This window comes from Zootermopsis nevadensis, unplaced genomic scaffold, assembly GCF_977971745.1.
Source record: "Zootermopsis nevadensis isolate Lab colony 2312 unplaced genomic scaffold, Znev_1.0 Znev_ptg000028l, whole genome shotgun sequence".
Taxonomy (NCBI): domain Eukaryota; kingdom Metazoa; phylum Arthropoda; class Insecta; order Blattodea; family Termopsidae; genus Zootermopsis; species Zootermopsis nevadensis.
This window is the reverse complement of record NW_028259160.1, coordinates 5789877-5804526: the sequence shown is the minus strand read 5'-3', so window position 1 is coordinate 5804526 and position 14650 is coordinate 5789877. Positions and strand designations below refer to the sequence as shown.

The 14650-nt window shown below is 35.0% G+C and overlaps 1 protein-coding gene across 4 annotated transcripts; it reads left to right on the top strand.

Annotated features, from left to right (window-relative positions):
* The first annotated feature begins 332 nt into the window (after positions 1-332).
* Pect (phosphoethanolamine cytidylyltransferase) lies at positions 333-13138 on the top strand. Of its 4 annotated transcripts, none has more exons than XM_022076838.2 (8): positions 333-406; positions 898-1035; positions 1229-1341; positions 2312-2378; positions 4365-4590; positions 5387-5587; positions 7222-7442; positions 8722-13138. In XM_022076838.2, the coding sequence occupies exons 2-8, from the start codon at positions 905-907 to the stop codon at positions 8810-8812; spliced, it is 1050 nt and encodes a 349-aa protein (XP_021932530.1). In that variant the 5' UTR covers positions 333-406; positions 898-904; the 3' UTR covers positions 8813-13138. The 4 variants fall into 4 exon arrangements, with proteins under 4 accessions (XP_021932530.1, XP_021932528.1, XP_021932529.1 ...); XM_022076836.2 differs by lacking the exon at positions 333-406 and adding an exon at positions 413-613; XM_022076837.2 differs by lacking the exon at positions 333-406 and adding an exon at positions 413-704 and having other exon boundaries at positions 7222-7369.
* Positions 13139-14650: the final 1512 nt, after the last annotated feature.

The following is a 14650-nucleotide window of genomic DNA, read 5'->3' as shown; positions in this document are numbered from 1 at the left end:
GATTTTCTGAGTTGTTGCGCTCTGTTGTTTGGTGGCAGTTTAATAACACTTAAGAGGTACTTGTTGTTTCCATCATCAGGGCAATGACTCAAATTAGTTGCTTGGCTTTCTTTATTCAAAGGGCTTCAGATCGCTGTACAAAGCCCTGATAATGGAAGCAGTAAGCACCCTGAACCGTCCATAAACTTCTGCCTGATTTTACTACCCAGAAGATATCCATTTTCATACTGAACGCCTTTAGAACCTCGATTGCAGTCCTTTCGTACATTATATATTTATAACCCATGAATGATATGAGGGGTTATGGAAAAGGCCATGATTGATAAGCAGTGGTAATCCGGGAGTACATACTACCGTATGTTCTGTGGGTACAGACCATTAGTCCTTGTCATGTCATATGTCAGTGGTAGGTAACCTCGCTGTTGTGTAATTATGGGCATAAAAATGCAGCAACGTTAGCTATCGCTAACTGTTCGTTGCGTATCGTCTGTGTTCTGATTTTTATTATCTGTGATCCGTAGTGTTGGGCGATGAGTTTCAAAAGTTGAATGTTTTTAATTGCAGTCATGAGTGAAGAAAAAGGGAATCAAATTCGTGTGTGGTGTGATGGGTGGTATGACATTTTATTTAATATTCGTCAAAATTATTATTTTGTTGAGAGAAACGATTCTTGCATATTTAATAAGCATATCAGGTAGACTGAGGTAGGCGTATTTGGAAACTCTAATCATTAGAATTTAGAATTGTGGATAATGTAATCCCGACTGAGTTTACAGCAATTGTAATTGAAGAAGTGGAATTTGCCAATACCAATTGCCATGCTGTAGATTCTATAGATTATAATAATTTTATGACGAGTAAGACTCGGTGATTTTAATTTTGGTTACATAATTTCAGCTACGATATGGTCCATTTTGGACATGCAAATTCACTGCGGCAAGCCAAAGCCCTCGGAGATTATCTTATTGTTGGAATCCACAGTGATTATGAAATAACTAAACATAAGGGACCTCCAGTATTCACAGAGGAAGAAAGGTATTTATAGTTGCATTACATCATTGAATATATTTTCTACAGTTTTAATAAGATGTGAAAAGTTTTGTTTTCATAACATGTTATGAGATTAAATTCAGTAAACAAGGTATTCACAAATTATAACATGCGAGAAGTTGCTTAAAAGAACATTCAAAAGTCACTGCTGTTTATATTCGATCTATTATGGTTTTAGATACAAGATGGTGCGTGGCATAAAGTGGGTTGATGAAGTTGTAGAGGGAGTTCCATATGTCACAACACTAGAAACACTGGATAAATATCACTGTGACTTCTGTGTCCATGGAGGTAAGCAAACAGCATGGTTTGGTACACAATGTTTGAAACCTGGATGTTACAGTTTTCATATTTTTGTGTTGTATTCCCATGTAAATTATCTGTCTCAGCTGGGATACTAACAATCCAGACTGAGATTTTTGTTGTCTTACCTAAGTCCCAATATTCTGGAACAATCCTATATAGTCCACTATGTAATCATCCATTTCAGTAATGATTGTTAGTTACACTTTTTGCCATAGTGTTGCCCAAATCATATACTTTTAATGGCTGATGTGATCACAAGTTGTCTTTAATATTCTATGGCAGTCTTTCCCAATGGATTTCTGCTGACATTCAGGTTTATTCAGCATTTGTTATTGATTTACCATTAGAGAAATGCCCAGCCCATTTGAATACATGAAGTTTGTGGAGCACGGTTTGGGAATTAGTGTGCTATCGTGTTCAGAATCTGCAGAGTTGGGTGGGTCAGGACATTGATGAAAAAAGGTGGAGGAGAACAGGATGAAAAAGATGATAAAAGAAGACAATAGAAGGAGAAAGTGAGGTTAATGAAAATGAAATAAGTGGAGGGAATACAAGTATGAAGATGAGGATATTTCTCCAAAGTGTTGGCATCTATTTATGAATCTAGATGGCACCAAAACCCATCACCGTCCTCACTGCTTGTAAGGCTCCCAAATCTCACCTAGATAAACTCTTCTGATACCATGAGGATACACTAAATTTAAATTATACTTTAAAAGTTTATGTTATAAAAATTGTAACTGAGACCCATATCGAAGCATCAGCCCTTTGCTGCAGATAGAGTGTAGTAATGTTAAGTGCCGCTGCCACACTTAACATGTTGATGCATAGTATGTGATGGATATTACAGGGAACATCAGGATTAAATGGTAAAAAGAAGTTAATGCTTTGAGTGATTTTTTTTGTTAAGAAATTCCATTAAATGAATGTATTGGTTTTAAATTTTGTTTTCCAGATGATATTACAATGACTGCTGATGGTGTTGACACATATCATTTAGTTAAAGCTGCGGGCAGATACAGGTATGCTTTTTTTCTACTTTGTGTTATTTATAGGTAGTACATCTTCAATAATACATTGATATAGTAATAACATAATAGACTTGTATTCGAGATATACCCATTTCAAATTTTGACTGGTTTACCAGCTATGCTGGCAAGTTTTTTAATGCTTTTCCTCAGTCCTTCAAAGAGAGTGCCATGATACCAGATTGAAATGAGCCATGACTTTCTTAATTCAGATAATCTACTCATCATTCTCAATTTTTCATATCTTTTAGTGCTATATAAATATAATTAAATAAATGTGAATATTTGCTGCTGGGGTTTTAAGTTTCAGTTTAAACCTGTAATCCTAAACAGCATGTCCAAAAGAGACCAACACACAGAGGTTCTATAGGAAAACATATACTTAAATCAAATGCATTTTCTAGATCTGTAAATGTTTTACATTTTTATGTAAAGATTTGTGGTAGTCAGACAGTATTTCTTGGTCTATGAGTAATAATCATATTTAGAACAAAATGTATCTTTTATTATTATCTTGCATTTCACCCTTTGGTTATGAAGACATGTAAGTTAGGAGGAGTGAAAATAAAGCTCTACATATTCAGCAGTGGATGGAAGTGAATGGTGAGCTTCACACTCTGACTATATAACTTAATGTGCAGCAGTGTAATGTAGAAAAGGGTTTGAATTATCTGGTCATATAGCATCACGATTCAGTAAATTTAAATGATGTTGCTTATGGTTAAATTGATGGTCTGTGTTTTTGTTATTCTGTTCTCCAGTTTTATGCCTAATTGTCATTTGCCTACATATCTTGTTTTAGTCTTTGTCTTCTGGAAAATTATTCCATCAACTGTCTTATTCCAGTTGGTAACTGTCAGACTCACCACCAGTTGTGGCAGATTTGTTTTAGGGTCACCATCCTGCAAGGAAATGGTTGCTATCTATGTTTAATTTGTCCTTCATTTTACTATTTGTACACCCTATGATGAAAAGTAACTTTATGGGTCACACAAAGGAAGTACCCTATGCCTGAAGATGGAGGCAGAGGCAGTCTCTGAAACATCATGGATTTTAATATTTTAATTTTTAAACAACAGACAATGAGTAAGGTCCAAACAAAATATTATAATAATGCAGTACACCATGTCCATAGACTTCAGAATGGTGCTACTGTTACTCACACCTTAGAAGTTTATACTACCTGCATATTGGTATTATTGATGGAAGTAAATTTAAAAATTCTGAAGTGGGGTGACTTATAATGGCATGGTGTCTATGCCAGGGAAGGTGTGTTAGTTTATTCAGGAGTTATTTAAGGGAGAGAGACACAAGTATTATGTAATTCTAGGCATATCATTTATAAAATATTGTAGTAGATTTTATATGGAAAGATAGGTAGTGATTGCTTTTTGGGAATGATGTTCTGCTATACCTCTAATATTTTAAGCTTTCATGGTAACTGAATACAGTTAAGTCTCTTGGACAGTCAGCTGTTTAAATACTGAGTTACAGTTCAACATTTACATTACCAAAGTTGGTGTAAGAGTAATAAAACTGCCTATTGTGTTTGTATCCATGACTCATACAGCCCCATGTCCTTGTTTATGATGAGCTAACAGAAATGGTGAGAAGAGTCTGGTGGCCAGTCATTCCAATCATCACACAATCTTTGTTGCTTAATGGCTGTACTTTGTTAGAGTATATAGGTGCCTGAGTTCAGGGATCAACTGAGAGTATATCCCATGTCTCATCATAACCCTCATGATGAGGTAAAGACGCTCTCTGAAACATTTGATTGTAACTCCATACTTACACAGATGATCACTCAAGAAGACTTCATTAGTGTAAATACCATCCAGAATTTAACTGAAGTTCACATTTTACTGCTTGGTGGTATTTTTATCCTAAAGGAAGACAGTATATTTTCTGTTGTGTTGGAAAATCTGCTTGCAAGGTATATTGTATGTTGGTGAAAGTTCATGTGGTTTCTTTGTTCAGAGAAGTTCAGAGGACAGCAGGTGTGTCTACTACTGATCTTGTGGGGCGCATGTTGCTTATGACACGGCAGCATTTCCGTCAGGGACCGCTGGAATATGATGTTGGCCATGAAGGTTCATCACAGTTGGGTCTGGACTCTGATGCCAGAAGCCCATACACAGGCTGTTCACAGTTCCTGCCCACAACACAGAAGATCATTCAATTTAGTGATGGAAAGCCACCCAAGGTACATTTTCTACAGGTTGAGAAAACTTCTGATGCACCAAGCAGTTTATTTTGTTATTGTTTGTTAGATAGGAATGTGTTAGAATGGCGTAATGGAAATAAAAGCTGACAAATTTACAACAGCAGAGAGACTGAGTGTGTGGTGGTGAAAATTTGTAGTTCTGCCAATACAGACTGCAACTGTGAAAATGGTGCAGTGTAAGGAGATGATGTCAGTGTGGGATAAACAGGATTTAATATCATGGTGAGATATACAGACCAAAGACATCCCTGTTGTGATCATAAAGTGGTTGAATCTGAAGTAATGTCACACTGTAACGTTTCTAAAGTTGGTAATTGTTATGTGCATGTTAGTGCCATAATTAATGTCACATGTTTAATTAGTGTACACCTTATGGGAACAACATGTTTGTCTGTCTGTTTATTTCTCTGTTTGCTTGTTCATTGTGTCTTTCAGCTGAAAGTTTGTGCTTATGTCTGTTAATAGGAATATGAACTATTAATTGTGCCATCTGTCAGTGGCATTGAACTATTTTATATCACTCCCATTGTGGTATCCTCTTTGGTAATGCTGTCATGGAGAATGGTGATCATTAAATGATGTTTTTCATGATAATAGTTATGATTATTTAACCATGATTTCTTTTGTGTTCGAGGATTTTTGGTAACATTTGTTGACATATTCTAGTTTTGGTTCACATCAGACAATAATGGGTGCTTTATGTGAAGACCTATGCAGCTGACAGCTTTGTTGTATAACGTAAGACATTTCAAATGTTTTTTCTAACATTTCACAGGCTAATGACAAGATTGTGTATGTGGCTGGAGCATTTGATCTATTTCATGTTGGACATTTGGATTTCCTTGAGAAAGCCAGAGCAGAGGGAGACTACTTGATCGTTGGATTACACACTGATCCAATAGTGAACAGATACAAGGGTAGTAACTACCCCATCATGAATCTTCATGAGAGGGTGCTTAGTGTGTTGGCTTGTAAGGTCAGTACTTCATGTTTTTAATATTCAGTTACTCAGTCCTCAACTGCACTTACTGGTTACATTTTCATTAAATTGCTTGTTAATGGTGGAGAAAGGAGACTGCTCATCTGATTACCATTTCTGCCATATAAAATACCTGTCATATTTTAATTTCAAAGCACAAGAAACATGCATTTTCTGATTGAATGTTTACCATTGTTTTGAGGTGAAGATAAATGTAACTGCACACAAGTATCTCTCAAGTACAAAGACACGATGTCTTGCCTGTAAGTTGTAACTAAAAGGAACTGTAACTGTTAACGCAATGGTTTGTGACTTGTGTCTAAGCAGCGGCTAGCAAGAAACTAGCAAGGAAAATCTTTTGGAATAACAGTAGGTTAAGCATATCAGTTACCGCCATGGTGGTCTAGAGGTTAGAAAGCTGGCCTTGTAATCCTGGGGTCCCGGGTTCGATTCCCGGCGGTGCTCGAATTTATAACTTGTGTTGGGCAAGGCCGTGGTCTAGGCAACACGGAGTTTTCCTCCTGGGTTTCTCCATGGCATCCGAACTCCATACACACAGAAGAAGGCAATGGCAAACTACTTCTGTATCACCTGCCTAAAAAACATATATGAACAGGTCCCAGTCCAAGAAAAGGATGGAAGGATCCTACTCATAATATTTCGCCAACCTCCTGTAAAGGAGACAGTGTAATAAAGAAGGACCAAATCAGTTAATATGGTGACTGGAGTTGTATCGTTTGAGGCGAGTGTTGTAAGTATTTTGCCAGTAAGCATGGTTTTAAGATAATGTAATGTGAGAAAATGTAAATTGAAATCCCTTGGAAAGAAGATTCTGAAGAAAACACTTGGATCTAAGATGAATTTTGTGAGTTATACGTATCATCTAATATTGTTGTGATAATAAAATCAACGAATTGGACATGCATCTCAGAATTGAGGAAAACAGGATATAATTTAGATATTGAATATTTCCATCTTCTGGGTTGTTGCGCTGTGTAGTCTGGTCGATGTTAACCAACGTTTCAGAGGTCATACTGCCTCCGTCATCAGGGCATATTCATCGCCAGACACACCTACACAGCGCAACAACCCAGAAGACGGAAATATTCATACTCACCGCTGTGAGAACCTCAAGTCTTACAATTTAGATATTGATGGGGAATTCTTTTAGAAAGTGGCCACTTTGAAGTCCTGAAGGGATGATAGTATTAAACAGTTGTGTATTCCTTTGCCAGGTAACACTGTGCTTCATGTTCAGTATGTTTTTTGTTCAAATCATTTGGCCATGTGGCATGCCTTTCAAAGTAGGGTACAAGGGTTTAAGATATTCTGTGAAAGAGGAGACAGAACCTCTATTCATATGCACAGTCTTACCTTAACAGAAGTTAGAAAAGGCATATAGAATGTAATGTTCAAGGGTGACCTATGTTATTCTCTTATATGGTAGCATTTTTCATGAGGGCAACAGTTTTGTCTAGGCATGAGATAAACCATATTCATCCGGCCTAAAGTTTTAATTGTTAGAGAATTATGTTAAATAAAATATAATAATGTTAATGTGTGATTTATGCATGTTTTAATTTAATTATTCTCTGTAAAGAATGAGAGAACATTGGCTTGCTTGCCTGCAGTATGTTTCTGAGGTGGTGATAGGAGCTCCATATGCTGTGAGCAAGAACCTGATGGAGCACTTTAAAGTGGACCTGGTATGTCATGGTCAGACACCCATCCAGCCTGATGCAGATGGTTCTGACCCTTATGCCAAGCCAAAGCAGCTGTGTAAGTTTAAATTATTGGACTCAGAGAACACTATGACAACAGAGAAGATTGTGGACCGAATCATTCGTCACAGGTACAATTGTAAATATTCTGCATAGCGTTGGTTCCTAACATGTGTTCGGCGAGTTAAGTTATGCCATTCTTAAAACTGTGGTTATGATACAACAGTTCCATTTTTATTTTTGTTACTAAATAATTTGTGTTGAACACACTCCTTTATTTGTCTCTTCCTTTTGTGATGTTTAATGGTGTGACTAGCTGAGTGGTTATGAAAGGGACAAACAGTTTCAGGGGTTGATCTCTACACCTCTCTGAAATGGGTAGGTGGGTCCTGCAGATCCTTGAAAGATTGTTATGTCTAAACAGTTTCAGTTATTTTTAATTGTGATTGTTCAGGGTAGATAGTTATATGCCTTCACTTTTTAACACCATATTAAAGTGTTAAATTCTAAGGTGTAAATAAGCATGTATTGAATGTTATAATAATTACGTGGGTAATTGTACTGTGTCATGAAGATACAGTGCTAGTCTGTGAATCGGAAGATACTGAGAAGTAGTTCTCAGTATCACTCTTATATGAGCACTTCAGAAGTTTCATCTATGACAGTATCAGCATATAATGAATGGTTTTCACAAATCATTTGCCCTAGGTGTAGTGTTTGTACCTATCGTACATAGCAGATAGGCAGTATGGTGGTCACACTGTACTGGCCTGTAGACTGAGATAAGAGCATGAGTGTGGTTACAGTGATCAAATTCAGTATGTTGGGAAAAGTGTCATGTGTGCATAACCTTTTAAAGTTTTAGGGGCCCATGCCCTAGCTATGAAATTGTTTAAACGGTGGGTGAATGCCATTAACTCTGGCATAGTCAGGGGTTCCCAGACTTCATCACTAAATGTACCCATTAAAGAAGTGTGTGGATGTCTGGTCTAAGTTATGTGGTTCACCCTTTTCTGTATTCTTCACTCATTCCAGATGTGTACTTAACGTGGCACATCCCTGTGCTACCGAAACTTTATACATTGTCACAGATATTTCCCTTATGAATCAGAAGGAAAGATAGCGTGACTGTTAACCTCAGACATGTGAATGGAAGAGACCACAGGAAATAACATTTCACTGAGGAATCAGCATCACCACTGTTACTTTTTGTGAATTCACACTAAATTAGCACATTAAAACTGCCAATTTTTTACTGGAAACATCATGAAGCAGAACATCTATGTTTCATGCTTTCTACCTTTCTTGGTTCCTTGCTAGAAAGAAAGGAAGGGTTGGTGCACCACTAACATTGATTTTTTTACATGTCATGTGGTTAAAAATTTCTTTGGAATGAAATGCTGTTCCCAGGTTGGAGTTTGAGGATCGGAACCGTAAGAAAGAAAAGAAGGAACTTCAGGCATATAAAGCGACCCACAACTTGACTAATGAAACTCATTAAAGCTGAGACTTTAGTATTTCTTGAACATACTGAAATTGGAACAGATATCATATATTTATTATGCAAGATGATGCCAGGAAGTGCTACAGTCTTGCCATTCCATGTGCAGTTTGACCAAAGAATCATCAGTTAGTTTGATAATGTTCATGTTCTTATTAACATTGCTACATCAAAAGTAGGAGTTGTACCAAATGGTTATTTTATTATATATAACCAGTAAATTTATATTGTAAGTTACAGAATAAATGTGGTTCTTAATTTGGAATTGTGTTTTAAGATGGGACTTTTAAAACCATGAACAGTTCTGCATTAAAGTAAGCTGGATTGTTTGTACTGTTAAAATGTATTGCAGTCCCATCTGAAAATACAGGGTTGCCACTTAGTCATATCTAAGTTTTGAATTTACTGCTTGATTATTTTTAACTTTAATGCTAGAAATATATTAACTAATATGGTGTTCTGTGGTGAGAGGAAAAAAAATCATGTGGTTCATAAAATCAGCGTATTTCCTCTTTGTCACCTCTTTGTGAATGGCTTTCCTCTACATCCTATCTTATAATTTGGTATCTGAGACTTTGTCCTTGCTAGTAAAACAGAGCATGAAGTTGACAGCTTACCTTTGTCTAGTGCTGAAGTCATGGATGTGTACACCCACACTACCTATATTCAGCGCAGTGTCCATGTTACCTTTGTGTCATAAATTAACAGATATTTGTTGATGCTCATAAGTAATATTATCTTTTATATAATGGTAAATTGAAATATGTGAAGTAGTTTCTGTCACTTTTGTGTACCCTCAAGTAGTTGAAATTATTAGCATGTATGTGATTGTCATGTAGGAATGTGAGTAAGAATAAATGAGGGCACACTCAGATTTTAAATTCTGTTGATGTAGAATCATTAAATCGTTTAGTTGGCAACCCTGAGATAGAATGAATTGCAGCTTTGCATATGAAATAAATGTGATACTGTTGCCTGTAGCTTTAGCTGTGAATTTACATCATGCTCAAATTATGTTATTAGAATACTAGGCATTTAAATGCAAGCTGTCTTAATAGTCTATTGGTGCTTCAGTGAAGATTGGAAAACTGACCTTTATTCAAGAAAATCTTTCATAGTGTGTGAAGAAGTGTTTCTAAGTAGATGAAGGGAACAGAGTGACAAAATTGTTTCTCAAAATTACTATACTCTAGTCTTCTTGGTGTAGTACCATGTCAAAATAGTACAAGGAGCAGAAAAAGATTTGCTTTGAAGATAAAAGTAGTTCAGATAACAAAACATCATTGGTTAGTCTTGATCATTAGCTGGATGGATGATCATTTCAGATCACCACTTGCTATTATTATGTGTACAATACTTTTTAATATTACTGTTTGTAACTTAGCTTCATTTGGGTTTAACAGTTCATGACAGTCTGTTATATTCCTGTATATACACTCTTCAGAATACTTTTCCACCACTGATCATATAGAGAAAGGTAGGAAGTAGCTCAAAAATATTGATTGCTTTTACCAGTATGAGATGTTGAAATAACCAGAAAATTCTGCATTGAAAAAACACAAGTTTCATGCTGTAATATTTTTTTATTTTGTCACTATTGTAAGCCCTAGAAAGTGGATAACTCTCATAGGATTCCATTGCAGAAAACCAATTTACATAACGTTACTTTACAAGAAAGTGTGTTGGAAACATTTTAAATTTTCCAGAAGTAGAAAGTACAAGATATTTATCATTATAATTATATGTTTCTTTTATTGTTTTTAATGTATAGATGCATTTTTATTATAAAATACATTGTTTTATGATTTAGATTAGCATATAATATTTTGTTAAAGTAATTGTTTATGTACATAATGTTGGGTGAGTTCATAGGTTGGATATAAATACATGGAATTAGATTATGTAATGAATTTTCAGAGATATTAATAATATATCACTATGCCATGTTTAAAATGTATGGTTAACTGTTATTCGTGAGTTTAAATAGCAGAGATATAAATTTATGCTTTAATTTTAACTTTTTGTTTGAAGATAGTCTTACAACTTCTGTTATATTCTAAGATGTATTATATAAAATTTTGTAATCCATTTTCAGTGTAGGTCTTTTTTGCTCCTTTCTCACTGCTGGGAGGAGTACTTGTGAACTACAGAGGTGTAGACTTCATACTAAAGTTTTTCATCCCGCTAAATTTATTTAGTGTGTTTAAAATAGTATATCTGGCCACTATTTGCAGATTGTTTGCAAGTCTCTGCTATAATTTAAGTAGTGTCATTTAATCAGTAATTGGTGGCATTGTAATAGAACAAGATTGGAAAGTTGCATTCCATACCAGAGTACAGAGATTTTTTTGCATGTATTCTTTGTGCCGTGGTATCCTCTGTTTTCATTTGGTCTGAATAGCTTTTGTCACCAAGTAAATGTGAATGCAAGATTTTTAGATTTTGACTTTCAAATTTACTATTTTGTCTGTTTATCAGAGATTGTAGAGAGGATATCTTAGTTTTAAACAGCAGACCTTGACTTTCATGTAATATATATTGACATTTCACGTTATCTATTAATTTAAAAAAATATTTTTAAAATTAAACATTATGTTAATTGCACAGACACTTTCAGCTGAATCTTTAGTAATCATGTGTTCTTAATATAATGTTTAAGTATTGCAGATTAGGAAAAATAGTTTTGCTCAGGGAGTAGCATTATGGACTGTTGTGCAGGTGGTCATACAGCAATTAGTAGTAGTAGTTGTTTTTTTGTAAGATTTGAGTTTTTCACAGCGGTGAGTATGAAGATTTCTGTCTTCTGGGTTGTTGCACTGTGTAGTCTGGTCGATGTTAACCAACGTTTCAGAGGTCATACTGCCTCTGTCATCACCGCCCTGATGACAGAGGCAGTATGACCTCTGAAATGTTGGTTAATATCGACCAGACTACACAGAGCAACAACCCAGAATACAGAAATCTTCAGTTGTTTTCTTTTTGGAAGGAGTTTCAGAATTAAAACTCAAAAATTGAAGCTAATTATTGGTGACCTGGGAGGTCTGATGCCATGTGCTAGGTGAAATTAATATAAATGAGACAGGATATTTTATAGTAATTTTGTTCCCACTAATTCTATAAAAAAACTATTCAAATAAAACACAGTCTGATGCAACTAATTAATGTTACGTAATGGTCTTCACTTAAGGCGACATGTTTCGAAAATTATATTTCCATCATCAGGTCAAAGAAATAAATACTCGTAAGATCCTCTAAGTTACAATGTTAATTAGTTAAAACCATTTATCTTTTAATGGTATGTATTTCAGTGAACAATTTTTTTTCATAACCTATGGAATACACTGTTACAAGAAGCAACTTTGTAAAAGTGTATGAAAAACTACTTTTAAGTATGGTTTAAAACCTGACTTGAGAGGTTAAGGTGTTTCACTACTTTCTTATTTTCATTACTGTTAGATGTCTACCTGCTCAGATGATGGTGGCTTAAAAATTTCACCACATGAACTCAAAAATATATTTACTTCTTAAAGTACAATTTTGGGATATTTATAGAGAGATTTTGTGATAATTTTGAGGCATTTATTTTAAGTGTCTGTATTAACATTGTACAACTGTTTGAGTGTATGAAATAGCATGTTAATCATGAGTAATGAGAAACATGAAGGGATTAGGATAGAACTCATTAAAATGCATTGCTGGCTGTGTTGTGTGCCATAGATTATTATTTGGGTTAGGTTTTGTTATGTATATTATTTTGGGGACATAAGCAGTAATATAGAGGTAACTTTATTCAATAAAAACAGCAGTTTTTGTTTTGTTGAGTTCCATACTGTAATAACATGCTGGAAGAACTAGTCTTATGAATTAATGACAAGTTAATTTGCTGTTTTTGTTTAATTGAAAATGTCATGTTTTAATCAAGGGCAATTATTTTTATAAAGGACAAGAGTTATTCTTTGTTTTAGTCATGTAATATCAACATTGTATATTTTCTTGAAGTTCATTCACATCCTATTGTAGTTGAATGAGTTCAAATGGAAGAAAAAGAAGTCTTAAATTAGTTAAGTTATTTCTTCAAAGCAATTAAATAATATAAAAGGCTTATAATTCATATCATGACAATTTGTAAAGGCTAACACTGCTAACTCATAGATTTACACTGAAAAGGATCAAAGTCTTCACTTTTCTTAAACATTAAAATAACAGAGAGTTGTTCAATGATAACATTTGAAAGCATAATGTGTTACTACTAGCTTGTTGCAGGAAATTTGCGGTGCTGAAAAGTGTTTACTTGAACTGGGTAAAAATAAATCTCTTATCATTATACTACAGGTTTACACAACAGTGAAATTTGGATTGTAGTCTCTGAGGAATGACACTGAGTATTATTATAGGAGGTTACCAGCATATGAAAGATCCTGTCACCTCCGTCTTCTACCCTGAAGGTGTAAGTGATACATTCCTCCAAAACTTTGGTAACCACCAAGGCTTCATAATCCAGAATATCACAATCGGGGATTATTTACATTCCGCAGTCCAGAACAGAAAAATCATAATTTTCTGTTAGTTTTATTGCAGTCGATTACATCAGTCGCAGTGATGTCTTCTCGGGTGATTGCCATGTGAGAATAGTATGGGATATGTAATTTTTACACAGTAAATCACCCAAGAAGTCTTAAAGCTTTAAATTTTACATGATTACAACATGTGTTTCTGTTGTTGAATGTTGTCATCTTTAAAGATAGGCACTTAATCAAAACCTTTTGTGTAGATTTTATCAATCTTTATGAATCACAGACTGTTAGGATATTTCCCAACATTGTGATCAAAATCAAGTGTCGCACAGCAATCGAAAATGTCAGTGAAGATGGCCGAGCCTGCCTGTTGTGTCTTGCAAGGTTTAATTTAAATTTAAGGCTGGTCACAAAACTTGTATTCTTCCCAGTATCTGTGTGGCATTAGCTCTTGGATGACTGGACATGAACCTTTGTTCAGTCAGTTCAGTTGGTGGAAAATTACAGAATATTAAAGGCCTAGGTATAGCGTTTCAAAAGCTGTTCCAAAAACATTGAATAGATGCTGTATGTTTTTGGACGTCAAGAAATACATTATGTTTGTAACTTTTTCGATCTTCTGCATGTATGTAGATTGGGATAAAATTTATATCAGAATTGACTGGGACTTTTTTGAGTTGGCGTTTATGTCAAATTTCCTGTAACTCGAGTATATTGTTATAGGATTCACAGCTTCTGACATTTCTGGTCACTAAGCGGACAAACCATTCAAAGAAGTGCTGCATTGCCTAGTTAAAGAATTACGACGGTTTGTTTCGAGAGACATAATGTGAATATTACTTGTGCTTGAACGAAGTATCCATTATTCAAATTAACATTAGGCAAGAAGCCAGTATATTTTGGAATGTGCTGGAACAAACCCCATGTTTTTAGTCCCTGTTGTTTTGATGTTTAAATTAAATCATACTTTATTGTGCGTTTTCTGTTCCATAATGTCATTTTGTCCAACTTATAAACAATTACAAGTCATTAATTCTGGGGAAAATGCCTGAGAAATTTGGGTAGTAGACTACGTTCTTGCACATACTTAGGATTGCGGAGAGCTAGCTTATAGGACACGTACAAGTTCTAGTATGGTCATAGTCTAGAGACCGAGTTTATACTCTTCTGTTGCCACTAAAAATGTTTGCAGAATGCATTTTATCGTTCTTTGCTGAGAATTGAGGTGTTTACGTACAATACAAAATATGATATTCTGAATCAAATCTAGTGCCTGGAACGTGGTAGTAAACCAGATTCTTATAAGCATTAAGTACCAAAAGAA